The sequence below is a fragment of the Patagioenas fasciata genome, chromosome 3 (assembly GCF_037038585.1).
Source record: "Patagioenas fasciata isolate bPatFas1 chromosome 3, bPatFas1.hap1, whole genome shotgun sequence".
Lineage (NCBI taxonomy): Eukaryota > Metazoa > Chordata > Aves > Columbiformes > Columbidae > Patagioenas > Patagioenas fasciata.
In genome coordinates this window covers 106,546,358-106,572,724 of record NC_092522.1, presented here as the reverse complement: position 1 = coordinate 106,572,724, position 26,367 = coordinate 106,546,358, and the positions used below count along the sequence as shown (strand labels likewise).

At 38.7% G+C, this 26,367-nt stretch overlaps 1 protein-coding gene across 4 annotated transcripts in view; it reads left to right on the top strand.

The window, feature by feature from the left end:
- Positions 1-26,367, top strand: part of EIPR1 (EARP complex and GARP complex interacting protein 1) — a 93,684-nt gene that overhangs the window by 60,678 nt on the left and 6,639 nt on the right. For 2 of the 4 annotated variants that reach the window (XM_065835588.2, XM_071807043.1), the window contains 3 exons: positions 1,642-1,809; positions 3,065-3,232; positions 13,633-15,932. In XM_065835588.2, coding sequence (XP_065691660.1) covers positions 1,642-1,809; positions 3,065-3,232; positions 13,633-13,807 — 511 coding nt within the window. In that variant the 3' untranslated portion in view covers positions 13,808-15,932. Of the gene's footprint in view, positions 1-1,641; positions 1,810-3,064; positions 3,233-13,632; positions 15,933-19,111; positions 20,567-21,766; positions 22,345-26,367 lie in introns of those variants that run through there. The other 2 variants (XR_011738508.1, XM_071807042.1) reach the window with 2 other exon arrangements.

Genomic DNA, 26,367 nt, shown 5'->3' with positions numbered 1-26,367 from the left:
ACAAAGTGGGGAGGGGGGAGAGGTTGGTGGGAAGAGTCCTGGACTAGACTAGGAAGCAATCTTAAACAGAGAAGGGCTTGAGAAACAGAGTAGACAGACACTAAGTTGAATGCATTCAGAGAGATAATTGTATCAGGAAAACACAAAGACTAATTTCTAAAAAATGTAGAATATGAGAAAAGATGATGAGAAGGTGGAGAAAATGTTCCTGTGATCTGGCGTTAATCTTATAAGTGGGAAATTCAGTGTAGGTATTATTGCTGTAGGGAGGATGGTAGATTGGAAGACAAGAATATTTGTGTTTGGGAAGGAAAAGTATGAAGTGGTCAGAATAATAGTGAAGCTGGGCTAAAGGCTTTCATGGTAAGCACTATTGAATGGACAGTGGTATTTGTTTTTAAGCCCTTACACGTATTTCCATGAGCAGTGCAAGAAGGAAGTGAAAGGTGCAATGAAGGAGGAAATACGTGGATCATTGCTGCAAACATTTTCTTATAAAGATGCTTCAAGAAATTAAAAGGAATTGTTGAATTCAAATCCCAGAATACCTGCTAGAAAGGCATACTTAAGTGATCTCCTTAATCTCTCTAACTTGGAGCAGGGTGGTGAAGCTGGATATCTGGTGATATCCCTTATCTCAAGAGACTGCCGCAGCTGTCAGGATAGGGCTTAGTATAGGCCTGGTAGACTTTGAATCTCTCCTTATGGAGCTACTTTGTTTTTTATTAGTAGCTGGATATTAACAGCATGACACTTCTCTGGCATTCAGAGGAGAACATACAGTCCAGGAAATACAGTTTTGGTCACTCTGTTTTCTGAAGAGAAACATTTTTCATTTAAAAAAAAAAAAAGAAACAGTGTTGACAAGTTCTGGTGAAGGTTGTTGGAGACTGTCAAGTCTAAGCAGAGCCTTGGTAGATGATGGCTTGGAGAAGAGACATGGGAACAGGTACAACCTTTTAATAAAACAGGTAATGCAATAGCGGAAACAACCAAACACAATCCTAAGCTTAAGAGGCAGGTTACAAACTGATGGAGTGTGATGTTTTGAATAAGGATGCTAGGTTGTTATCAGTACTACAAATGTTTTCTGAAGTGATCCAAGTGCATGAGTATGAGCATGTCTGAGTAGTTTTGCGCCACAGGTAAATTAATGACAAATGCCAGAGCTCAAGAAGGTAAAGTCCAAAATAAAGCAATAATAAAAACCCGTTTTTCATATCTGTTGACTCCCTTGCATTTCAGCTTTTCATATATAGAGAACTAGATGTCATAAATACAGAACTGTTGTGCCTACTTAGGGGTGGAGAAACTTGTATGTGAAAATATTGAGGTTTAGTAGCAGACATTTCATAACAGTTGTTGGAGAGCTGTGCTGGAATCATCTGGAGTTACTGTTTCCTTTTAGCTCCAGATGATCCCAATGCAAACAAGGAAGGAGCAAAGCTTCAGCACAAGCTGAGAAATCTATACAAGTCACTGTTGTTAACAGCTGGGCTTTCCCTAAACTGTGCACTAGCAGTGGAACTCTAGGTCTGCGGGTGCTAAGGGAATTATGCAAGTTTCCAGGGAAACAGATTCCTGTCAGCAGAGTGCAGTTAGCCTTTTATAGACCATTTAATTTTTTAATGTGTTTTACAGACAGATATATTGCATAGAAAATGCACATGGACAGCTGGTACGAGACCTGGACTTTAATCCCAATAAACAGTACTACCTGGCTAGCTGTGGAGATGACTGCAAGGTGAAATTCTGGGACACAAGAAATGTCATGGAACCAGTGAAGACACTAGAGGAGCATTCCCACTGGTAGAACAAATTATCTGCATGCTGTTTTGTGGGTGGATGGCTTATGTAATTTATTCAGCTAATTACTTTACTGTTTAGGAACAATACAAACTATGTTTGTGCTATTGTGAATAATGATTTTTCTGCACTGAGGAAAGGTTTCAACATGTGAATGTTCCTTGTGTAATTGCAAATTAAGAGTTCAGACAATGCTAGTCTAATTGGCAAGAAAGTGGTGTTAATGTTGGGAGATAGGGTACACCTTTGAGAAACACAACACAGAAGGTGAGTTGTGGGGGCCAGCTGGGACACAGGTGTGCCTGCCCAAATTGAGCCTGAGCTGCTGCACCTGCTGTGCAGAAAAACCCTTGAGCTGTTTTGGTTACAGCAGCTGCCATCAATCCTCTGGTGTCACATGGTGGAAATGCTCAATAATTCAGCCACACTTTTTTCTTGCTCTTTGCAGCCCTTAAGGCAGAATATGTGAATGAGTAATTTTATTCTCCGAGATAATATTTAAAGCCTGTATCTACCACTCTGGCCTGTGGCTGGAGCAAGGAGAGAATCTTGTCTGACGTTTGAAGACTTCAGTGGTTAAGAAAAGATGAGAAGTTCATATTTTATAAAATTTGGATTGGAGTAATTCTTGCAAAATAAATCTGGACCCTGAAGCAACTTTGAGGGGAATGAAGATGTGAATTAACAGAAGCAGCATTTATACTTCTTTACAGAAGATTAAAAGAAAAAGAATAAAACAAGAACCATAAGACATTCAGTATTAACTTGATGCGTAAAATGTAACAATTGAACGGAAATATAATCCTACTTTGTTTTAGGGTCTGTTTTAAACTTTACTGCAGGAATGTTGTGAGATTTTTATGTTTAACAGGTTAATTCTGATCTGTATTTTGCTTTGGGGAAACTTTTATATTTGGAACTTAACTATTTATCTGACTTGCTAAACAATGAGTTGGCATGAACCCTTATGGAGTGATACCACTGAATGGTCTGTTTTGTTCTTTGAATTTTTTATGTTCCAAAAATTATTTGTTGAATTTTAAAGACACTTCTTAGAGAACAGATGATGTGGAAGCTTAAAAGCCAAATGAAGATGGCAAAAACCAGTATCTGGAATGAGGCATGTCACTTCTATGTGTTTTTATAACATTTAAGTTGAATATCTATTTTTAGTGCTGTTTTTTAAAACAAAATTGTTTAATGCAGATGCATTGCCTGCGAAGAATAACCTCTTGTTCTTTCTGATTTCATTTTTTAGGGTCTGGAATGTCAGATACAATCATTCTCATGATCAGCTGATCCTTACAGGAAGCAGTGATAGCAGAGTTATCCTGTCCAATATGGTATCAATTTCTTCTGAACCGTTTGGTCATATGGTAGATGATGATGAACTAAGTGACCAAGAGGACCAGCATCAAGAAGAGAAGTATGAAGTTTTCTGAGTTTTATGCAGATGCTTGTAGTTGTGTCTTTTCATTGTAGTGGTTAACATGCTATTCTTTTTGCTGACTAGGATTTTTGTATACAAGCCTTTCAGGTAAGTAGTTCTAATTTGTATTTCGTTTGTCTTTACTTGGAGTCTTGGGTGGAACACACTCTTTAATCTGATTGGCACTGTCACTGTATGTTCACTGGTAGGAAGGTGATGGTGATGCTGAAGACCAGTCCTACAGTCCACTGCATCAGTAAAAAGTTTCACTTTAAGGGACATCGGGATCAAGTCAAGAGCGTGCAATAATCTGGGTTAAGTGACAGTTGAAAATCTGCCTTTTGCATTTTCTGTGTATGTATTCTAGCCTTTAGAAAACATTACCAGTCTAATGGTGAACTTCTGCACAGACAAGAAGGGAAGTATAAATACATTCATTTTCATAAATTTAGTTCTTAGTATTGCTGGCTGCTCTAGAAATCAGTAACTCATTCGACCTACTTCAGGCAAACCAGAAGTTTGTTTTTGAAACTCTTGGTAGAGAATAATGGATGTTATTGCAGGTAAACACCATCCACTCGGATGTGTAACAGATCATGTATTTTGCATGTGAATTTTTGAGGCATGGGGTTTTTACTACAGAGTTTACTGAGATGATGAAATAATAATTTTTCATCTGCCATTTTTTTCTGTTTCCAGCTTTTTCATAGTGCAATATGTGATGCTTGTTTTCCTCTCTGTACTTTATTAATATAAATGCTCATAGGGAATTCTGTAGACCTACTGTGGGCTGTGGCTTTCTAATTTGGGGCTAGCTTACAAGGCTGTCTTCAGCAAATTCTTCCTTTACAAAGTGAAGACAATGGCAACTCATGTAAAATATTTTGAGACAAACAGGCTTTGGTGTGCATTTTTCTGTTCTTTGTAACTGTGACTATCCATGTTCTACATGTCTGTACTGAGCAGGTGTTTTGTTACTTCTGTTAATTTATTGTAATACTCAAAGCTGTTTGCAATGAGTTAAACAGGCTACCTCCTGAATTATCTTTTTAAATGAAGAATGGTCAGAGGGGATGAAGAACAAGGAAATTGCAAAAAAAGATCCCCCAGTTACTCAGCTCTGTTTATTTAGAATTTTAACTGAAACATCTAGTAAAGTTGTTTACTTCTCTAGTTGCATTTTTAAGGTTGCTCATGCACCTTTATTTTATTGATAAAGAAGTAGGATTGCTCCAAATAGTTTTGGTATTTTGGTTTTACATAAAGAACTTGGAAACAATTTTTTTTTTTTTTTTTTAAGTTTTAAATAGGGAAACTGTCCTGTATATAGAAATGGTTAATTTCAAATGTACAAAATGTCTCTAAAAGCAATAGATGATGTAAGTGCCTGGAAAATCCAGGTGCATCAAATTAAGTACCTAGAAAGCTGCTCACATCAGCAGTACATACTTATTTTTTAGAATGTAACTAAACTACAACATTTTAAATATGATGTACGTTTTGGTTCCTTACCTTGGGCTGGGGATTGCAATACTGCTCTGGATGGAAGAAAAAAATAGCATTAATAGAAGTGAGAAAGAAGCTACAGGGTTTTTTATATGGTGAGAATGTATTAATATAAATATCATCATAAGTAAATAGTGTTCTGACAGATGTTGTGTAGTAGGTTATCTGGAGTTCTGAATGTATGAGGCTGGGTAGGGTTGCCTCATTAAAACACAAGTCATCTTTTCTAGAGTAGGACTTTTTTGAAACCATAATATGCAAAGCAATACAAGTATAATGCAACTTTGGGTATGGGATGCACGTAAACCACATCATAAATGACTTGTATTGTAATGATGAGGAGACTTTGCATGTTCCCAGGTGCTTTAAGAGTATGAATACTGCATTTACTTTTTGAATATATGCTTTTCAGCTGCTAATCTGTTCCCTATAAAACCAGGGGAAGCATGTTAGCTTTTGTATGACAACATTTGCTTGATACTGTGAGAGCCTTCTTTTGTGGTGTGTTTTGTTGTTTGTTTGTGGGGTTTTTTAATTTTTTGGTTTTGTTGTTGTTTGGGTTTTGGTGTGATTTTTTTAGTTTGGTTTTTTAGTCTGCCCCCTTGTTGAGTAGAGCTGGAAGGATGTTTTCAAGGTGCTCACCAGCAGGTCAGCACCAGGTGAATGTCTTTTTTGGTTCTGGGCGCACTAATGAAGCGGGGTGTAGCAGTTCTTGGGAATGCTTCTTGTTAGTCAACCACTACAGCCAAGTATTTAGGCTTTAGTACCAGTTTCCCTCCTGGAGACCTCTTTGAAGAGTCAGTTGCACCATTCCATGGGTCCTGTTTCTTCTGTAAAACACAGGGATTTGTTGTGTGATTTGATGGGGTGTGGGGGCTGCGTGTGTGTTTATTGTTTTTGCTTGGGTATGTTCTAGGCTTTCAAGAAAGTGTTATGTGCTCACAGAGTTTATTTGTATTCTGTTTTAGAGGACATGTGTTTCACTGTTGAATAGCATGCAAATCTCGAAAGTGTCTTTTGGGGAGGTGTATCTTGAAATATACTAGGAGGAGCAGGTGTCTGTACAACTAGTGTCTCCAGTCAGTCACCAAATCCTTTTCCAAAGAAGGGTGAAATATCAAGTGCAAAGAAGGGAAAAGGCTATTTCTTCTTGGGCTACCTATGTTCTGAATAAAATAACTTGTAAAAGTACTCCTGGGATTAAATATTAAAAATGAAGAGTATGTACTAGTTGTATCTTCAAAGTTGTTTGCTTTTTTTTCCTACTTAGCAAAAATGCCCATATTTTCAAAATGTTGACTTCTAATTCTACTCTACACAGCTAAGACTTCTGAGGTCTTTAAGACTCATGTTAATCGAGTCATATCAGTTTAACTGCTTCGTTGTTCGACTGTGCATGAGTCTACCCAGTCACTTATTCTTGCTGAACTTTCTGTAGTAAATGCCTGGTTTTTAAAGTACACAACTGAAAAATAATTACTTGGAGATTTTTTTTTTTTAAGAAAATTATACAGATTCATTAACATAGACAAAACAAAACAAAAGTTGCTGTTTCTTGTTCTTACTAAGGAATTATTCGTTGAGGTTTCTGCTTTGCGTGTTTGTCCATGTGTATGTTGACATCTTGGGGAATATATACGCTCACATCTTGGGGACCAGAACATGCTTGCATAGCAATATAACTAGGGCTATCGCATATTATCTCTTGTCTAAGTTGAGTGACCTTCAGTTCTTCTTAACCGCTGATTCAGATCAGAGCAGCCAGTTGTCGTCTGTCCCCTACTTTTTAACTGCTGTTGTTGTTTCTCCCATCAATCATACAAACATATGAGCAGCCTCCCTGTATCACACAAAGGTATTCCTGGCCTGTATCGTGTCTCTGATAATGACCAAGAGGAATGATTATACAAACAGGAGAAAGAGATAATGCTTCCCCTGGGTGCACTTCTAGCCCCTGACTGTTTGCAGCTCAGGGACCTTTACTGCCTTCTGAATCATCTTTGGAGAGTTCTGGTTCTTCCCTTTAGGATTTTCTTTTGCCAACAACCATTTTCTCGAGTTTCTCTTCTCACTGTGTTATTGTTTGTTCCAACAATTGTTTGTGCATGTGCTGCCTTGGTGAAATGTGTCTAGGGGAAATACACCAACTGTGGTTTCTTGCACTGAATAAGGCAAGGCTTAATGGCTCTCTGTTTGGGAAGCCCAAAGCCTCTGTCAAAAGTAGGTAGTCTTAAAAAGATGATCAAGCTGCCCAGAAAAAGGAAGTATAGACATATGACCAGAGGAGAGCTGTGGTATGTTCTGGTCAAGTACCTAGTCTGAACAATTTAATGCACAGCTCAAATATAGCAAACAATTAGTTGAGAAATGGGGAATGAAACTCCTTTTATTTTTCTAGCTTAATTTCTAGCATCTTGATCCAGATGTAGAAAAAAGAAGTGTACAAAACAAGTTAAAATAGAACAGTTGAGGTGAGTATTTAGGGTGTGTTTAGTTTTCATCCCCAAAGCAAAGCTGGTTTGCCTGGGTGAGAACACAGGGAGTACTTTTTGATGCCTCACTTCGAACAAAACGTTTTAAACATGGGTTCATCCCACATCTATGGATGCAAGTGATTAAGGTAGGCTTCTGCTTGGCCTCTTTCTTTAATGGTTTTGCACTCTAATGTTGCAAGGACTTCTTCCCTGCAACACTGAACTTGCATGAATTCCAAAGCTCCTGAAAGTGTCTGTCATTTCCAGTTTGGTCATCTGCAGAGCACTGAGAACTGCCTTCCTCCAAAGGGAGGTCATGACTGCATTATATCCTTCCTTCGTATTTCAGTCATCCAAAATCCTTATGTTAGTGATTGAGCATATATTTGGTTGCATTAAACTGCTCTGACATTTTAATTCTACATTGCTATTTCTAGCAAAAACTACTGGGTTTTTGCAGTTTAATGTGACCATCTTTACTCACCACTCAGGATTTCTTTTCTTTAGTTACTGCACCATGTTTGCCTTATCAGTTTGAATTTTAAACTGTTTGCCTCTGTTTGACATACTGATGATACACAACATGAGAAGATCATCTACTACGTTAGGAGCACCAAGAGCAAGGTACATACTGCATCTACAGCAGTGTTTCCATTCTTCATGACATCTACTGCATGAACTTTGGGACAAGGCTGAATTGCTAATGGAGGACTTGTTTTTAAGAGAAATAGCCTTTTCTGTATCCATACAAATGAGAAGACTTATACGGTCAATAGGATTTTGAGCTTAAGAATCAGTTTGGAAAAGGAAGCCATCCTTAATTAAATTTTGCGGAATGAACTACCTGTTCTCTTTGGGGTTTACAGGCTTAAGATGTCTGCTGTGTTTTTGCTGTCACAAGAGATTACTAAGGTCAATATGCTGCCTTCTCCCTTTTGCTACATTTTTTGACAATAATTTCTAAGATTAACCTTATCTTTGTTATCTATCGAAGACTGTACCGGAAATGCACATTAGGAAATACTTTTTTTTTTCAGGTTTTTCCGGAAGTCTTATGTTACAGTAATTGTCACCATACATGTTAGCCGCACTGTCTTTTGGCATAAACAGAACAAGATCTAGCACAGGCATTTCCAACCATTTTGCATTGAAAATGAGAGGTGTAATGGATTTAGTCCTTCCAGAACAGAGTATCTCATTGAGACAGTGAGGTGTAGGAGCATCTGCAGCAATCAGAATGGACCAAAGAGAAAATGGTGGCTGGCCCCTCTGTAGAAAATATTTCCTTCAAAAGTCCATTTAAAGGAGATAGTGGTTTCTACTTTTTCTGTTAGAGATGTGATTTGGACCCTTTGGAACAGTAAATAATGTGGTTTCATGATAATGCATACAAGCTGTGTGATCTAATTTAACACCTTTGAATACATATCCGTGACTTCAGGAGAGTGAATTGCAGGTGTTGGTATTTTGAAAAGTATTTGCCAATTATTCATGATAAGGTAAACTTCCAGAGTATTTTCACACAGCTGCCGATAGTGCTAATTTGGGTGATATTGTGCTTCTGGTATTTATGTCTCAGAGAAATCTAGAAATTGCAGGATTATACTACGGAATCAGCTGGGAAACTCAATTAATTAAAACATCTTAAACAGTTTCTGTTTTGGGGCACACCAGGATTCAGTGGTTGGTTGGATGTGTAAGAAACTGGACCAGATCTAGTGCAGCAGCACTTTCCAATTTCCGGGCTATTCTGCTTTTTCAAAGGGTCATTTATCTGTACAATTTCTTTAGCCTTAATCAGCAGATATACCCTCCTTAATTTATTTTGCATATTAGGACTACTATGGAACTTGTTACGTGGAAATTTGCATTTCCCGGTTTTAAAGAAGGCGTTATCCTGTAGAAGCTGTTTTTTTCCGTAAAATATATATGTATATAAAATGCTTACATTAGATGAATGCCCAATTATTATAAATAAAAATTGTGGTCCCATACAAATATCTTTGAATTCTGCCTTGTGTAACAGAGTGAAAAAGTAAGTTGTGAGTTGCTGAAGCTTATCAGAAACAAAACCTTACAGTTCCTGACTTTTCTCCTGTAGTTACAAGGAAGGGGCATCCACAGACCTTGTTCTGGAATCCAGTGGCACGCGTTTCAGAATTCATTTGGGTTGCTGCGGTACATGTTGCTGCTTTATTAAGTTGCATCTACTTCATAGTAATTTTTAGATTAAAGAGGATTTAATTTTGGCTGTGATGAGGAATTAATAATTTTTGGTTACTCCGGAAAACTTATTTTATTGAACACTGTGGTGGCAAAACAGAATTACAAGCACTGCAAACTTAAGTGGCTGTTAGCATGAGAAGTAATTGGAAATAACAGCTCTCTACATTAAAAGAAAAAAATAAAATTCAAGGCTTAACAGGCTTCTCTCTCAAGTTTGTAACACAATTAACCTCCAACTTATCTCATGAAATGAAAACTCTTCACCTTTCGTAGGAGAAACTGGTAGGGGTCATGCTATGTGAATAAGACTACAAGGAGAAAGCAGTCCCATGTCAGCTCTGTAAGGCACAGGTCTTAAATTTCTGCAGGGTGTAAGTAGAGATTACACATTTCTTTCTTTGAATTCTCAGTGGTGGAAGAGTTTGCCTTGTTAGTTGATGCAATGCAAGAATTTTTATAAGGAGAGAAAAAAGTGTTTTAGTCTGGACAGAAAGTGTCTTTGAAATAGTACAGGAAAACAAGGAAGGAACTTTTTAAGGGACAGGGAGACTTAGGACGAGGAAGAAAATAGCTTGCCAGGCATAGCAAGTGGTTACCAAGTGTGCTTATCGAATATCGTCTAGTCGGACTGCTCTGTCAGGGGATCAATAGGTCAGGCACCTACACCTGTGGTACACTAAACTAGCTATGGCATCACAACTACATTTTTACACCCATAACCTGCAACTTTTATGTAAAAACAGAAATCTCTGTGTTTTGGCAACAACCTGAATTATACATGATAAAGTAGCATAGAAGAAATTTTACATACAGCTCTGTGCAGGTACTCTTGCCATTCCTGAACTTCTCCAACTGGGAAAAAATTTCAGGTCCTGAACTCTCTTCCCTTTTTCAAAACCTGCCAAACATCTGACTTTATCCCAGCATTGAGTCCACTGTGAACGCTCTTCTGTGGCTGGTGTTACCCATCTATCCTAAGAAGGCAAATAACCTGAGCGTTGTCATCAGGAGGTGGTAACTGTGAAATGCAAAGTTTCTGAGATAAGAGCAATGCTCATGAAAGTATAGCAGTGTTCTTTTAATCATTGCTGCATTATGAATAGAGTATTAGAAAAAGTACACTTATGAGTGCTATGACGTGTTAGGCTCTGAAATTACATACTGTGTGTTATGAAGAAATAAAACTTTAGAAACTGATAAAAACAGAAGGATAATTTAAATATCTTGAGACGTTTTTGTCTCTTTAGATAAATACAAGTTTTGTATGTGTTCTGCTAGAGTATGCTGTGACCAAAATAATTTTTTTTGTAGACTCTGTTTACATATATCTAGACATATATATGATTTTATTAAACTATTTGTTACTTTTCTTAAATAAAAGTCAGTGTCATAGCGGTTAAGTCTGTAGCTTGCATTAACCAAATTATATTTAATATCTGGAGAGTTATGAGAATCTGAGCTGATTCTTTAACAAATAAAATGTGTACAAATGTATTGAGAGTCAATAATTTGTTGTGGGACTCGAACTGATTAATTCTAAGTATAATAGATTCGTTTAGATTCAAAAATAATATCCTCAGCCTATTCTCGGATTACCAAAATAATCACACACATAGCCAAAATGCAGACAAATCTGAGGTGTTTTCTTGGAAGTCTCTTAGCATAAGCTAATGTGATCTGTCTCCAAGAGCCTCCTGTTGTGAGGAAAAAAAACCACCACAACCAACCTTGTTCTTTCTGTGTGTAGTTTGGTTTTGGTTTTTAGTTATTTTGAACAATTTTTCATGTACGTGAAATAAATTCTGCTCCTTATTCCACCAGCGGAATCCTTCTTGTCTCATTAGCCTTTAAATTATGTAATGGGTAATCTGTTTTCGTTCATAGTGTTTGTAAAACACAACATGCTTATGGACAGTTTCTTTTGGATCTTCTCTACTGTTCCTGAGATGTGTCATTCTGAGATTATTTTTTTCCCTCCTGTTTTCTTGTCTAGTATCTAGCTCTTTTACACCAAGTGATCGCTTCCATTAGGATTTTCTCAGATTCTTAATATCTGTCTCAAGGCTATGCCATTCTGAGGCACAAGTAGTCCATACGTAATATTATCATAGATCTCTGCTATTTAAAACAAAACAAAAAAAAAAAACACCTGAAAACTGAGAAACCACATGGAACATTATGCTTTCTTTTTGTGGGAAGGCACAAAGTTCCTTTCATACCCAAAGAGGAATTCAGTGTATAGGCAATAACAAAAGACAGTTAGGAATTGTAGTTATAAATGGCAATGCCAGACAGAAGTTCATCTGCAGGCTTCTTTCCTGAGCACTCATTCCCCTATGATTTCTGTAAATTAGATTAGATTAACAGTGTTATTTAAATGAAACACAGAAACAGCTCTGAGCATACAGAAAGTAGTATAATCTAGAAGCTTATTTGTCCTTGTTTATCCAACCTTTGGTTAACTGAGGCTCCTGGTTAACTGAAAGTCGGTCGTGTCCCCTGACAGCCGTGTGCACTGTGCATTACTCCCCTGCTCATCCGGAGAGACGTCTGAAACCTTTGGAATAATGGAGTTGTGGGTAAGTGGGTGAGCACGGCGTGAAGCACATGGCTGTCTGGGGACATGACCAACTTTCACTTAACCAGGCATGTCAGTTAACGGGGAGTTAGAGAAACACATTGCAGGAGATGAAGTGTCTGCATGCGTGTGTGTGTTCATTAGCTCTCTGCTGTTAGATGGTTTGTATCAAAGTACGTATTCAGGAGAATTGCAAAACAAGCTGCCTCTTTGCAGTTAACCAGGGACTGCCTGGTATTTGTGCTGTGACCTTCTTTCGTTAGTTGACCTTAAAAGTAGCATGAGTAAATAATAAAAGTCCTTGAAACTAAATATCTGAAGCTATTCTGCAGTATCAGACTGCTTTTGGTTTATTCATTCAATTCAGTTTTAATTGTGATGTTAGGTTCACAGCTGGTGGGGCTGGCTAGGTGGAGCAGTGACACCGAGCAAGCGATTCAAATGTGATAGAATATCCGCTTTGTGAGCACAGGGAGCTGTGCTTTCAGAGAGCGGTAAAGGGCAAAGAATGGCCAATAACAACAATTCATTTCTGTGGTAGCAGCATCTGTTTAAATGATTGAGTGGCGTTCACAGGGCTCTTCAGCTTTGCTTTCTGTTAGGAGGATTGCAGCTGTAATACAAGGCTGTCTCTGCGAGACAGGGGGATGCTTCTGAAAGGCTGACTGATTGCTGTCAGACAGAGGTGATCCTCTGTGGGCGACGGAGCTCTAAGGTCATCCTCTGAAAACTCACCTACCCTGTAGCTATGGAATAATGTGCTGTGGTGTTGCTGTGAGAGGAGGGACTGGCACTGTGAGTGGAGGGAGCAAGGGCTGTTCTCCACTAGCAGAGCACAATTGACGACTCTTGGGGGATTTGGACTTCAGAGAATAGCCTGAATCTGTGTTTATGTATTTGCAATGCAAAAGAGAATCTGTCTCTTGTGATGTAGGTGACCAGGAGCTTGGGTGTTGCAGTGAGAGGTGAGGTATACAATAATAGATGAGAATCTGGTGTTGGTATAACCCTAGAAATGAGAGGAGAAAAAAAAAAAAAAATCAGAGCATTCAGAGTGATGCCTCTATTTCCTTTCCATTTTTTCTGGAGAGAATGGGTTCAGGATGGCAGCGCAGGAGAGACTGTGACATTAAGGACTGCAACTTCTTATGTACTTGTGCATCTCTAATAAGATAATATACTTTAAGAATTCATTTAACAACAGAGGGGGAAAGGAAGGGATGGAGCATGGTGAGAGAAAAGCCGTTGATTAAAAATGGGTGTTTAAGCGCATTTAGGTCATACCCTGTGGTTTAACTTGCTTTAGAGAGAGAGAAATGCTTAGTGTAGGTTCTGAGAGACTTGGGAATGCACTGAAGTTGAAAATAAGAGGTACTTTGTCTCTGCAAATGGAGTCTTTAATATTGACTTTGCTGTGTTATCTAAAACATAGGTACACGCAGATATCTGGTGTAAAATATTTCCTTAGGGTCTGCTACTGCATTCTTATACTTTAAATGGTAGGTTGCATATCTAGATGTTAGTGGTGCTTTATAGTGCCTTTTACATTGTGTTCACGGATCCTTACCAATTTCTTTCTTTCTCTTTTTTTTTTTTGTTTTGTTTTATTTTAGGGTTAAAGAGCCCCTTCAGGACAGTGTAATAGCTACCTATGAAGAACATGAAGATAGCGTATATGCAGTTGAATGGTCCTCAGCAGACCCGTGGCTGTTTGCCTCTTTAAGTTACGATGGGAGACTCGTGATTAACAGGGTTCCCAGAGCTCTTAAATATCATATACTGTTATAATTTGTTTGGATTCTGGTGGAGTTCTTGTCTTGATGTACATAAATGGTAGGTATTATCTAGGGTTTTTTTTCCATTTCTATTTTTAGTAAGTATAAATATTAAAAAAATTGTTAAAAATACCTGTACTAATATAGACACTTTTAATTTGTCTTTTGTATTTGCCTTGGAAAGCTGTGATGCATTTTTGGAAGGCTGTGCTACTCAGATTATTTGTTTTTTTTTTTTTTGGCGGGGCTAATAACTTTGTGAATTATAAAGTTTCTGGAAACACTGGGTACTTCCCATGCTGCTGTTGCTTTATTACTTCAGCTTTTGCACGTATAGTGGATTACAGAGGTGTTATGCTGATAGAAAACTGGGACAATGTAGGGTGCATGTAGCAGAAGTGACCTACTTGTTTACAAGAGTAATATTTTCCCTTTCTGATATAAGCAGCCTTCTGCTCTTAGCTAGGCCCACATTCTGCTAACTATTCTGGTCATTCTTCAGTGTTGAGATACAGTTGGGAATGGTCTTAAAGGCTTTCTTAGTTCAGCCATGTATTTTAAATGCTTTTTCTCCTGTTTTGCCTATGGTAAGAAGAAATGTTAATTGTGAAGGTGAAACCTTCAAAATATATTTTTCATTTAAACCTTATGGTAGTATCAACAAAGTACCATCCTTTAATTTGCAAACTAAATGCAACTTTGAGCTACATGTTGTTATTGGAAACGTATTAATCTTTACTGAAATCTTTTATTTTCATGTAATGTATTATCCCATGTTTATGGAACTTTGTTGTGCTGTAGTATATTTTGAGGGACTCTGGAGCTATGCCATTGTTAACCTGAAAAATCTCTTCAGTATTTGTAAATAGTCTCTCTCCTTATCCTTATGGTCCTTTGCCATTCCACAGTACGCTGGCATGATGCTGCAGGCTTTCAGCAAAACACTAAACACCCTGAGCTATGTCCTGCTCTTTGCAGTACCTGACCTGGCGCTGGTGACTCTCCTGTTACAAATGCTGAGAACAAGCAGGTGCTGTTCGGCAGCAGACTGCACAGAAAACTTGAAATGTGGATGGAAGGCATGGTGAAATATGTCTGTACTTACTGACACCACCCCTCCCCTCGCGTAGCTTGTGTTAAGATGAAAATTCCGCTGCCTTTTCTTTGTGTACTCAGACCAACCTCCGCAGTAATTATTCCATGTTGCCTTTTCATCACTATTATTTCCTATTAACTTCAGAACGTGGGTGTGTACAACGGTGTTAGTTGTGGTGCCATTGTGTAAGATCACTCTGAAGAAATGGCAAGAACAGGGGATGGAAAGATCAATACCAGACTCTTCCTGTGATTCCTCCCGTTACTATGGCAACTGTTGGTGTTAGTGTTGAGGGACAGCCTGCTGCTCACCTCTGCTTGTCCTTATCCATCCTGGGTCGAAACATGTCCAAATGTGATTTGTTGCGTATACGCTGCTGCTTCTGTGAGAACACGCTTTGAGAGCGTGACTGACTGCTATAGGCCAAGATGTCCAGAAACCATGAAAGTTTAATTCTATTTCTGGTTTTCTTAAAGAGCTTGTTTGAAAGTATTCATAGAGTGAAGTAATCCAATTAAATAATCTGTACTATTGTTTGTATTTGTGTTATGATGCTGCCTGCCTGCTCCAGAGTGAATACACTATTGGAAATTCTGATGGTCTGATTTTCTGCATTAAGATTTTAAACTTGTGCTAGTTGAAATTGTCTCAGTCTGTAATTAGGCATGAGTTATTCACCTGTATACTCTAAGAAAAATTACATTTCCAAATCAGTAGTGCTTCAGCTGTCTGAATATCAAAATCCTTGATTGCTGCAGCTTTATATGTGGAGCTCTTAAACTTCAGACACAAAACCTTATGGTGGGTTTTGTTGGTTTTGGTTGTGTGTGTTTGTTTCCATGTCCCCTCCCAAAAAAAACCCTGCAGTATATCTTTGGTATGCAGCAGAACTCTTTAAAACTTTCTTCACATTAGCAATAAGGGTCTAATGAAACTTTAACATATGTGGCTTGCAGTGTGAAGGTGACAGGGGATTACATAGCAGTATGTGGGATTTGATTTTTTTTAACATGTAATAAATGCGGGACAGATTTCAGACTAATTTTGATGTGACTATTTTCTTTCTTTTAACAAGTTGGAGAGGTCTGTAAACAAATATAAAGAAATATTTTGTTTAAGCTTAAAGTGTGTGTAATATCAATAGGGAAGAAGAGAGGGGATGAACACTGGGCAGGAAGGGGAGTAGCAAGTCAAATTTGAATGAAATATGTTACAGTAGAATCAAGAGAGCAGGAAGGGTCAAGTTTTAATCATTTTCATCTGTCTGTAAAGCGGGATCTGAGCTATATGTACAGCCCTGGCAGCAATATAGAAATGACCTTCAGAAAGGGAAGACTTTTGACAAGGTTTCATCCTAGGCCGTTAGAGAAAGCGAGCTGCTGTAGGGTAAGAGGGGAGGGTTCAAACATAACTGGTTAAAAGATAGGAAGCAGGAATAAATCATCACATTTCTCGGCAAAATGAAATTACCAATGAAGTCTTGCAAGGATCTGTGCCTAGGCCTGTGCTTTACAGTATACTTGTGACCCTTTTAGAAAAAGGGCTGCATAGAAATATGGCAATGTTTGCAGATGCTGTTCAGAGCAGTAGAGATGACTTTCTGAAGAATTATGGAAAGTCCATGTTTTACAGAGTGCCTGGATGATAAAATGGTGAAATTCAGTACAAGAAACATGAAGTAACAGATATGGGAGAAAACAGTCATTTTGCATGATTACTGGGGACCCTCAGTATATGGCTATTATAAATTGGAAATAAGATCTTAGGGTTTTCATAGATCTTTAAAAATGTCAGCTTAATAGAGGTTAAAAATTTAATTAAAATGTTGGGAATTAGCAAATAGAGAATAAAAGAAAGCATTGCTAATCCATTAAATAATAGATATTTATAAGTCTGTGGGGTGTGTGCGTCTTAAATACTATGTGTAGTTCTGGTTTCTTCCATCTCAAACCCAATGTAGTAAAACTGGGAAAGATTTCAGAGGAGGGTGACAGGAATGATGAATAGCATGCAACACCTGTATGAGGATAACTAAATGGACTGAAAGGCAGATGGTTGAGAGGGAATTATAAAAGTCCATAAAATCACAAGTGGTAGGGGGAAAGGATGAATAGGAAATGATTGTTCACTGTCCCTCCCGATACCAGAACTAGAGGCTATTAAATGGAATCTGCAGGTGGTGGCTCAAAGCATACAAGATGAGGTGGTCTCCACAGGCGTGAGGATGAGCTATGGCACTCGTCTTTAACAACCTCTTCCCCCCGCACCAAAAAAAAAAACCTCCCAAAGAAACAACAAAAAAATCTCATTAATGTTGAAGTTAACATGACTTGAAAGTAACTGAACCGCTACTTGTAAGATGAATCCGTTAAAGGCTGCTGAATATAAAGGCAGCACCTCTGGCTTAGAAAATCCTTTCAAACCATGAATTGCTGGACACTACAAAAAGTACTGGCAGAGAATCCCTGTGTGCTTGTCCAGTCTTTACTTACCTCCCTGGACATGTGCTATTTGCCACTAAAGGTAGAAAATGGAAGTTAAAAATAATAATTTATTCTCTAAAGCTTTGTCTACAGTGCTGAGACAGCATGTTGCTCCTGCATGTTTGTTTCATGCCTGTTTACTTTGGTTGCGAGTTGTGTTTTAGAGGATTTCAGAAGATACTCATGTCTGAGATGAATGTCATATAGAATCTCTGTATTATTTCTGGAAACTACCTTGTTGCAAGCCACTCCTTGGCAGAAAGGCTGTGGAGGCAAGATGATTTCTGTACAGCAGGGAGTCCATCACTGCTTTGGAAATTCAAATCATGTTCTAACTGAAATCACAGTGCTGGGTTGTTTCAGTGTCTCATAGAGTCACATATCAGCAATGGTAAGCACATAATGGTTGTGTTTTCAAACAAATATCTCCTAAATTATTATTCTTTCTTTTCAGCCTGACTCCAGGTAAGAAGCTTTAATAAGTTTTGGTTTGGAAAAAGTGAATTATGGTATTCCTTAAAAATGTCAGATATTGCCATCTAAGAAGTTGTTTTATTCCACATATGATGCTGAAAATCTTTTCTTTGTCACCAATGTAATATACGTGTCTGGTATGGAATTGCAAAAATGCTTGAGATGGGGTATTTTTATTCCACATGAAGTGAATTATTGGAGGAGAAGGGAGTTGATAATATTTTTGAAAGGTTTGAGCATGATCTAAATGAGGCTGACTAAAGTCAATGTGAGTCTTGGCCATTTAATGAGAAGCTTGAAATAACAATCTCTTTCACTTGAACTAAAAATAGTCCTTACTTAAAATTGTATTTATACAAACAAAACAAACCCCACAGCCCTGCAAAAAGCAAAACCCCTCAGTACTGACTTGAACTTTACCTGTGGTGTCAGTGTTAAAATTAGCCTGACCTGTACTGAAGCCCATCAAGTTAATGAACTTGTCAGCATTTGAATTAATGAAGAACATGTAATGGAATAGGATGGGTAGACGTCATGTTTGCTCTAGACCAGGGGTGTCAAGCTCATTTTCACTGGGGGCTACATCAGCCTCGCAGTTGCCTTCAAACAGCCAAATGTAGTTTTAGGGCTATATAAATGTAACTACTACTACTACTCCTAACTACACTGGACAAATTCTCCTTTCCTCATACCTTTTCATTTCGCAAAAGTGAGGGAAAATAAGAAGCTGTGTGATCTGGATTATGCTTGACACTAAAATTAGGTGAAAACAGTGCTTTGTAAAGAACTAAGCTGCCTGACTATTATATTTTCCAGCTGACAAGAGAAAGGATTGCTTCTGTGTTTGTCTTTTCATTTAACATTCCCAAATCTTACAATCCAGTACCACTTTGCAGTGTTTGAGACTGAAATTTTACAGCTACAGTATCATCTGATGAGAGTCTGATGTGGTTGGACACTGTGAGGTAGATATAGCTTGGACATAACTGAAGCAAGGAGAAGGTAATTGTTAATAGTGGTGTTTGGATACAAGCTCATAGTGCTGTAGAGCTGCTATTTGACTTCACAGAAGGTATCGAGGGGTGGTGTTCTTTTTTCTTTTTCTAAGGAATAAGAAGAAAGTGCTTGAAACTTTGTTGTGGAGCCTGTGGTATGAAGGCCATTTTGAGGTAGCAGAAAGTCTATGATTTCTGGACTAGCAAGTAGAGTGACTGAGAGGAGAGTCCAGATCAGTTTTTAGAGAGGCCTGTTCTTCCCATAACAGGAGCTGCTGGGTGTGAAGCTGCGGACACTCTCCAGAACAATTTGCATGTTGTGCCTGCTCGTTCCTCCTGTCACTTCGGTCAGTGAAGGGAGAAGAAAACAGAGGTTTGGAGGAAAAAACAAAGGAGAAGAAAAAGTAAAAGGAAGACTGACGAATACAGAGTGAAAAGTGAATTGAGAAAGACAAGATCAGGAAAAGATCAGTTTGGAAAACTGGAATAGGAAAGTTGGGATAAATTGGCAGTAAATGAAGAAAATAAAAAGATACAAGGATAAGGAGTGAAAAACTAAAAAAAAATTTGTTTGCTTGTTTTGGCTATTATATTAAATATCCTTTAAGATCTTCTGTGTTATTCCTCCTGTGTTAACTGTTTTAAATGCTAGAGAATTGCCATTTTATATATTGCAGCCTTTTAGTTCTGATATTGGAGATGGTTCATGCAGGATAGTTCCTCTCAAGTTTTCAATTGATCCATACATTATTAATTTGAACTTGTATGTTTTAAGGGGTTAGGATTGTTAGCTGGTCATTATTCTTTTCGGAGATCAGGTTGCAACTGCACATGTGAGCAGCTGCAGTCTGTTTCAGTGCAAAGTTACCAGGTTGGGTAATGAACCTGAGGGAGCAGGATCCTGAGAGGCTATAAGAAAATTTCAAGTGGGCTGTTTCTTGACTCACGCTATTTAGATCTGCAAAAGCATCTGTTTATGACAGACACTGTTTACCCCCTTGTTTATGACTTCAGGTGAGTATCCTAGTCAGAACAACTACAGATATTAGATGTGATTAATGAAGTATCTGAGTCACATCCTCCCTTACAGCAAACAAATTTTGATCTGTTCTTGAGAAAATCCCCCCTGTTCTGGTGCAGCAGCAGCCCCAACTTCATAAAGGGGTTTTAGTGCTCCAGCACAGAAGGTCGCTTTGGGGAGAAAGAGATGAATGAGTCTTGCTAAATCCAGGAGCCAAGCTCCCTGTGTGGAGATGCATGGCAAATGTGTGGGTTGCTGTTGCCCCGGAGCTACAGCAACAGCTGCCAAGCAGCTGGGCTGAGCAGAGAGGACCTCTAATGTACCTTCTCAGCAAATTGTCCATTTATTCTGATGCTGCCCTCAGTTCAGGATTTTGGCAAGAGGAACTATGGAAAAACTTTTTAACAGGATGAATTTAGAAGAGTATGGGAAACCTTGGAAAAGCCAAAGATACTACATGCTAATTGGGAAGTCTGGATGAGCTGAATCCTGGAGTGGTAATAGACTTGGCAGACAAATTCTGTGAACCACTGCCAGTTTCTAAAAATTTGCAGAGGTCTGAGAAGACAAAGTCTGGAAAACAGCAGAAGTCGTATTGGTGTTTGGAGCTGTGTGGAACAGCAATGCACCAAGTTGGATAAGGAAACATGTTTGTGAGAGGAAATTTTTAGCCAAATTATGAATGTTTTATTTGCCTTTTTTACTTTTTTTTTTTTTTTTAATAAACACCAGTCAAAATCGTAACTAATACCGGGAATGATGTGCATCCGTGCAACAAAATGCAGATTATCCATGGCGTTGCAAAAAATACCCACAATTATAATCTGAACATTTGTATTATTTCCCTTACAACTCTCTCTTCTCCAGAGAGTATGGGAGGAAAGTAGCATAGTAAATGTAACTTGTCTCCACACACACACAGAGTAAAAATAAATAAATAAATAAATATATTCTCATAGTTTCTTATAATGGGAAAATGTTTCTTCTAAAGAAAACAATGAACCATCCTTTGACTCTGTTCATGGAAAGTTGGGGGGACGGGAATACCTGGAATTTGCCTTTGCAGAGATTATGAAGAGTAATGATTTGTTTTCCGGCATGCAGCTGGTGTGGTAACACATTCACTTCAGTACTTTCATCTCAGTATATAAGTTGTTAGTATTTTACACAGAAGTTACCTATCTAAAACTGCTTCCAACGAAGGATTATTGTACTCAGAACAAGGATATAGCAACACAAACAGGAAAGCATCATCTTAAAATTAAGAATGTTTCCTTCCCCATATGAGAGTGGCTGTGTAACACTTTTATTTGCAACTACAAAAGAGTTAGGCTTGGGTACATCCATGTCTGCTGGTAGCAGCTGGTACGTAAATGGAGCCATAGATACTTTGATGCTGCTACTTTGGGGTTTTTTTTGGTGTATGTGTGGTGTTGTGTGTTTTTTTTTTTTTTCTCTAGAAGTCAATCTGGGTAAAATGGGAGAAATCTGGTAGGTATATTATTATTGGAAGTCTGTTAGGAAAAGCACAAATGGAAACTTCATCACAATGGGAACTGTTAATCCTTCACAAGGCAAATACCACAGAGCTTCAACAACTGTTCTGACCATCCTGTCAATTGTGAGTGACAGTTACTTGGATTTGGTTTCCTAGATACATGCATATTTCTGATCTGTGTTTTTATAATCTATTTACAATGTTAATACTGCTTGAATATCTTCAGTCTATTGTTTGAATGACTTCGGTAAATACTGTACAATTTTCAGTTGCAGTTCACAAGCAGTGAGAGAGGGAAAAGCTGCTTTTGTTTTTAAGTCTTCATGCTGCTGTATCGGGAGGTATTCTGGTTTCTGTTCCTGTCTCCTGTACCTCAAGACTCAAATCACAACTTAAATTCTGCAGGTTTTGGCCTGGTCATTGCTGAGGGCAAAGAAGAGCTACGGACGAAGACCGAACATGACTGACGTGTTCAAATTCATCAGAAAATAGAGTCAGTTGGAGAGAAACGGAGTAATTGTTGCTGTGCTCCCTCCCTCACTGCTTGCGCAGAAAGATGTAGGCTGCGGGGAGGAAGCTACCTGAGGTTATTAAGATTAATACTGCTAGAAATTCCAATCAGCTCACACAAGGCTGCTCCTCAAGGCTGTCAGGTGCTTACTGCCTTCTCTGACTCAGGCGGGGCCACGTCGGTTTTGAATTTCCCAACAGAGATTGCTGTGATTTATGAGTTTAGGAGGCTGATGAATGTGGTTAGTTGAAGTGTTCGTGAAATAATTGAATCAGAATAATTTCAGTCAGCTGTGCTCAATTTATTTTCTCCAATAACCACAGGAGGGTGCAGTTTTGAATTGGGAGCTTCATCTCAAGGATTCCTATCACAGGAAAGACATTGTGGAACCTGGAAAAAGAGCAACGTAATTTTGCTGCCAGGCCTGTAGGACAGATTTATGAGCTGGCTTAAGACCCATCAGAACTGGAGAGTAAGTACCTTGAGCTCTTCTGGTATTGCCCATGACAGAGGCTGGGTCACTTCTGGTTTATGCGTTGTGGGATAATATCTGCTGGGAACAATAATGAGAGTTTATTTAGTGTTTGAAAAATCCTTTATTGTTCAGTTGGATGGGTGTTGTTCTTTACACTCATTTCTAGCAAATTATTTTCAGATGACAAGTGTTACGAATATTTCATTTCTGGATTTCATTAATTCTTCTGAGTGACAATGAACATCAGTTCTGTCCTTACAATGAATGGGGTGCCCATGCTTATCTGAAGAGTGTTATTTGAAACTTCTAAAAAAAGAAATTTGTCCCTACAAGTTTATCATTTTTCTGCTTCACTTTTCCACATAGCTAAAACAAACAAACAAAAACGGCGTTTTGAGTGGAATGTCCTAGAAAGAGTACTGAACATAAAGGGCATTGTAAAACACGAAGGTGAGCAGGTTACGGTGTTGTAATGACTGGCTGAAGTCAGTAGAGAATGGAAAATTGCAGCAAGCAGAGCTAGGGAGCAAGCACGTTGCAGACAATTATCTTCCTGTTGTCATGAATAAGATATTTGTAATGATCTGAGAGCTGCAAGCAGGGAAGTGTATGTGGGAATGGCAGTGGCTTCGGTTTGTCTCTGTGCTAGTCAGTTTGGGTGTCTTTTGAAATGTTCAAAGAGACTTTGCAAGAAAAATATGGGCAAAAATGTAACAGGCTACTGGGTCTAGCACTGATATGTTCTCCATACCTGGTAAGACACCTGAAGTGAGCTTCGCTGGCCGGGAAGGTGTCAGTAGAATAGGGAAGAGTTGTTCTCTCTGCTTGCTTGGTCCTCTGTTATAGAGTTGCCATTTTCTAGCTCCATTTATCCCATTTTGGTGTCTTTCCCTATTGAATCCATGAGCTGCTGATGTTTCTCACAGCAACAGTGTTACCTCTCTCTGCAGTTTTATGTTTATTGCGTGTGGCTTTTCCCCATAGACTTTCATCCAGCCTTTTCTCACAACTCATCTGCTTTCTCAGAAGTCATAACCAAAGCTGGGCAGCATGCCATGGGTGACAAAGGGTTCCTGAGAGAGAGCTTTCCCAAGAGTCCTAATCTGTGTAAGACAAAAACAGACAGGTTTATTTTATGGTTAGCCAGGAATGTATGCCACGAGACATGTGTTACCTCTGATGGTTTGTATCAGCATGGATAGACCAACGATCGTGTGACATAACCTGTCCTGCATATGAACTATTATCTAGTCACCCGTGACTGAAGAGCAGTGGGGTTGGTCCTTTCACCGTGTGGTGAATAACAGCACTACACTTGCACAGGAAGAAATAAATCTCTTTCTGAGCTGTTATTCTCGAAGTTCCCTTGTCTTGAAACTCAAACATCTTCAATTTTATGAAATATCCTAAATTTATTTTCATTTTTTTAATTCTATCCTTGATTTTAGCTCGGGGTGGCGGGGGGGGAGGCAGGTCAGAACGTGAGAGAACCAGTAGGATTTGGTGGTGAATTATTTCTGACTGCATAGAAAGATTTGTGGTGCTAGTGTAAAGGGATATATGCTTTAGAGCCCATATGGCAATCTGTGTGGTGGGGCAGGTCAGACTTAGGCGTGTCAGACACATTGAGCAGCTATATTGAAGAAGAATATGGTTCACTCAGTTTTTACTGGAAAATAAGTGATATTCTGAATAATGATGTCCTGCTAAAGTTCAGCTAGCCCAGTTTGGTGACTTTTCTGTGGGTACGTGTTAATTCCTGGAATTAATTCATTATGGTTCTTTCGTCTCCAATGGCAGTTTCTGTTGTCTCCAGATAATTTGTTACTGTCCCTACCTGCTGCAACTTATTTCTGTAAATCGTATAAATGCCTGTTTTGTGTAGTCTAAAGAATGTTCTGTGGAGTGCAGGATCTCTTAGTGATGTGCTCATTATTGTGGCAGCACTGTCCTGTCCAGGAGTATAGTAGAAGTTAATTTAGGAGAAAAACATTTGCAAAGGTTTTACCTACTTCCCTTTTACACTGCTCAGCAGTTAGGAAGATGCTTCCATGAGTAACTCTTACTGAAACTCCTTGCTGAGGCCTCCTTGCCATGAAGTGCACAGTGTGTAAGAGAATGGCGGGGAGGACCGTGCGAAAAATCTGCTACTTAGTCAGGATGTTGATATAAACCATAAAACGTTTTGCAAATCAAATTTGGATTTGGGGCTTAGCATAAAATTAGGGCACAAAATAACTACACTGTGTGCAAAAAATGTTAATAGAAAAAGTGCGGATTACAGTAATGTGTGTGGTCTGGTGAGTAGACAACAGCAGAAGGGCATGTGGCAGGACTGTCTCACTGGTGGTTTTGCTTCTGCTGTTGTGAAAAGCATTTTCAATACTTGCATAATTTACAGCATGACATTATGATTTTCAAAGCTTTGAATTGGAGTAAAGCATTTACATAATCTAATTAAATCATGTAAATGTTTCATGATAATATTCAAGTAAGTGCAAAACTCGTTCTGCAGATGCATCCCATTCTTAGGCCATTGGGGAAACCTGATTTATGCATACAGATCTATGTTTCTAACCCTGCATGCTCTGGGAGGTCAACAGGGTGCTTACTGAATGCTCTGTTCTTAGTATAACTTCTGAAGCCTGCTTCGCAGATCATCATCTTTCCAAGAAGCTTGAAGGTAAGCTGGTACCAGAGGGAAAGGCAAAGCAGATTTAAAAGGCTTCTTGCAACCTCTTATAATTTGAATGAAAGCAATGCTACTGCAGTATGTAATAAATTGCTTCAATTTCAGTGAACATTAAAATAATCCCATGGTGACACTCGTAGCAGCAGCCCTGCCACATGTAGTATCAGATCTCACAAAGCATGCATCGTACTTAGATGGGAAGCTACCAGGGGAAGCCCCACAAATCCTCCTGGTGAATGTTGGGTTTGTTTTTGCCTCTGGCTGCACTAACTCACAAAATATGGGAAGCACTTGGCCAGCATCCGTGATGAGAGATGCTGCTTGAAGTGAGATTATTTAAATAATATTTTTTATCAGCACATTCTCACTAAGCTGTCTTCAACAGTAGCTCTTGGTGAATGCTGTCTTTGCTAGACCATACCACTGCAATAAGCAAGTGAATTGAATCCTAATTTTCCAAATGTAGCCACACAAAGCTAGTATTAGCAAGATTGTTCTAGAAAGTGCAGCACTGCTTTGCTAAAATGAATTCATGTAGTTGACGGAGGTAGTTTGTTCAAGACCAGGTCCCTGTCTGTTTTAAATAAGATCGTTGCTATTGACTTTGATCAGGGCTGTACTGATTTACCCTAACTGATGACAGAAATGTGTGTGTATACACTGCCAGGTGTTCTGTCCTTTCTCAGTAATTATAATTGTTAGGAGGCACGTGGATATTATCTGTGCCAGGCTGCTGATGTAGCCCATGTGCTGTTAGAAGCACAGGGCTGGCTGCACACATGGTGTTGACCTGGTTTGTGCACACACTGTGACTGCGGTGAGCCCAGCAGCTCTGTTTTTTCTCTGAAAATGTGGATGTTTTAAGGGAAGCCTAGACCTAACATACCTCTAAATCTGGAATTTCTGTTATTTACTGTCACAGTACATTATAATATCCAAAGTTTGTAAAATTCATTTGGAGCTCAGTGGTACAGAAAGCTCTGAATATGTGAAAGTCATTGCTAAAGTAGCTCACAGAAAGGTGAAATCTATCAGTAGTGAATTAAGTCTTTGCTAATTAGACATAGAAATCTAATTACTCTGCAAATTTTTCATCTAATTTTTAAGGGAGTGAAGCTAGTGTAAGACTCAAACAGAAGCAGAGATGTTCAGCACACAGTGTTAACTGCCAAGGAGAACAACACGGTGACCTTATTTGCAGCTGCACATGTATCATGTGTAGGAATGCCTGTCATAGCCATAATGATTTAACATCAGGGCAGGCCAATATTTCTTGGTTCTTCCTCCGCAGTGTAGGCAGTTTCCTTTATAGGTTGAATGGGAAGCTG